Source organism: Pseudomyrmex gracilis, unplaced genomic scaffold (assembly GCF_002006095.1).
Source record: "Pseudomyrmex gracilis isolate BER0280 unplaced genomic scaffold, ASM200609v1 scaffold_6019, whole genome shotgun sequence".
In the NCBI taxonomy this organism is placed as follows: domain Eukaryota; kingdom Metazoa; phylum Arthropoda; class Insecta; order Hymenoptera; family Formicidae; genus Pseudomyrmex; species Pseudomyrmex gracilis.
The window spans coordinates 1-1,343 of record NW_018026603.1 but is presented as its reverse complement, the minus strand read 5'-3'; the positions used below and the strand labels follow the sequence as shown (position 1 = coordinate 1,343).

General features: G+C 32.8%; 1 protein-coding gene across 1 annotated transcript; it reads left to right on the top strand.

The window, feature by feature from the left end:
* The first annotated feature begins 6 nt into the window (after window positions 1-6).
* Window positions 7-1,343, top strand: LOC109863525. The gene is made up of 3 exons (XM_020443784.1): window positions 7-807; window positions 898-1,172; window positions 1,259-1,343. Exons 1-3 carry the CDS (start codon window positions 597-599, stop codon window positions 1,268-1,270), a joined length of 498 nt encoding a protein of 165 aa, XP_020299373.1. The 5' UTR covers window positions 7-596; the 3' UTR covers window positions 1,271-1,343.

The window sequence follows — 1,343 nt, the reverse complement described above, 5'->3', positions numbered from 1 at the left end:
ATAATGATGGGCCAATTATCGGAAGTCTGAATATTGTAGAACAATATAAAATTTATAACAATAGCTCTTATAGTATACAATGTCACAAAGAAAATGACAGTTTTTGTTTGTTATCGGATGATAGCTGTATATACGTACATAATATTGTTAAAACAATTGATAATAAGATTTTTGTACTGGGAAGATTATTACAATCTATGGGTAGCTTATATTCGTTACCATGTGATTCGGAAAAATTAAATATTAGATATGTTTCCACGAGAGTTTTTCAAGATGGTTACTGGCCAGTTACAGATATAATGTGCAAGGCGTGGGCTATACCCCGTGGCAATGTATTTGTCATTGTTCCTATTTTACATAGTTTNAGTTCTGACTAAGTGTATAGGATTTATAAATGAATAAAATTATATGTTTTCGATACACTTGTTCGATCATTTGTTTATTTATTTTACTTATTCTATTTATAATTTTAGGAGCTTATGTACTATTACAACATGGAGACATTTTCGAGATAGTTGGAATTATGCAATCATATGTGACGTCAGTATTATTCTTTGTACTATATTACACTAATTATTTTTTTTTTAGGAATCAACATGAAGAAATTCTCTATTGTAGAATTCGAAGAAGGTCTTAGCGTTGTGCCGANGGTGTGGTTAACTACGACGGATGAGGGAATTCAATCTATTTGGCCAAGTTATCTAAAAAATCAATTTCTTATAAATAAAGCAATAATACGTGGAGAGTTACCGCGAGACTCTGCGGAGTNGTCTATTGTTGATGTACGGCGAAAATTTGGTGAAGCTGGTATAACTTATTGATAACTTATATTGCAATAAAATTATATTGCAATAAATAGATGGTCAAACTGTAAACCCACTTTGCTGTCGTCGGCAGATTCATATGAAGCAGCTATGCAGAAATGTGCTATGGCGGAAGAGACGTCGAATTTGGACGATTCTGATAGTCAGGCGGAAGTTATGTCTGAGAAATTGTGGGAGAAATTAAAAAAATCCAGGCATGAACGAGCTAAAAGAATGTTTTNGTCTGATGAAGAAAATTTCGAAGAAGAGGCAGTATCTACCTCGAAATATTCGTCATTTCCATTGTTCCCATCAAAACAGAAAAAAAAAGTCATCACAACGAAACAGAAAAGAGCCAGCAATCGACACGTGAGAATATAATAATAAAAATAACATATAATAACACCAGAACGGCGTGAACAGAAACGGTAATTGTTATATTGAAATTTGTACAGCTTTATCAGTAAAACCATCAACAAGTTCTTTATTTGAGATGTCACAAAAATCACAAACCGCAATGAACACGAAATCTATGACCGT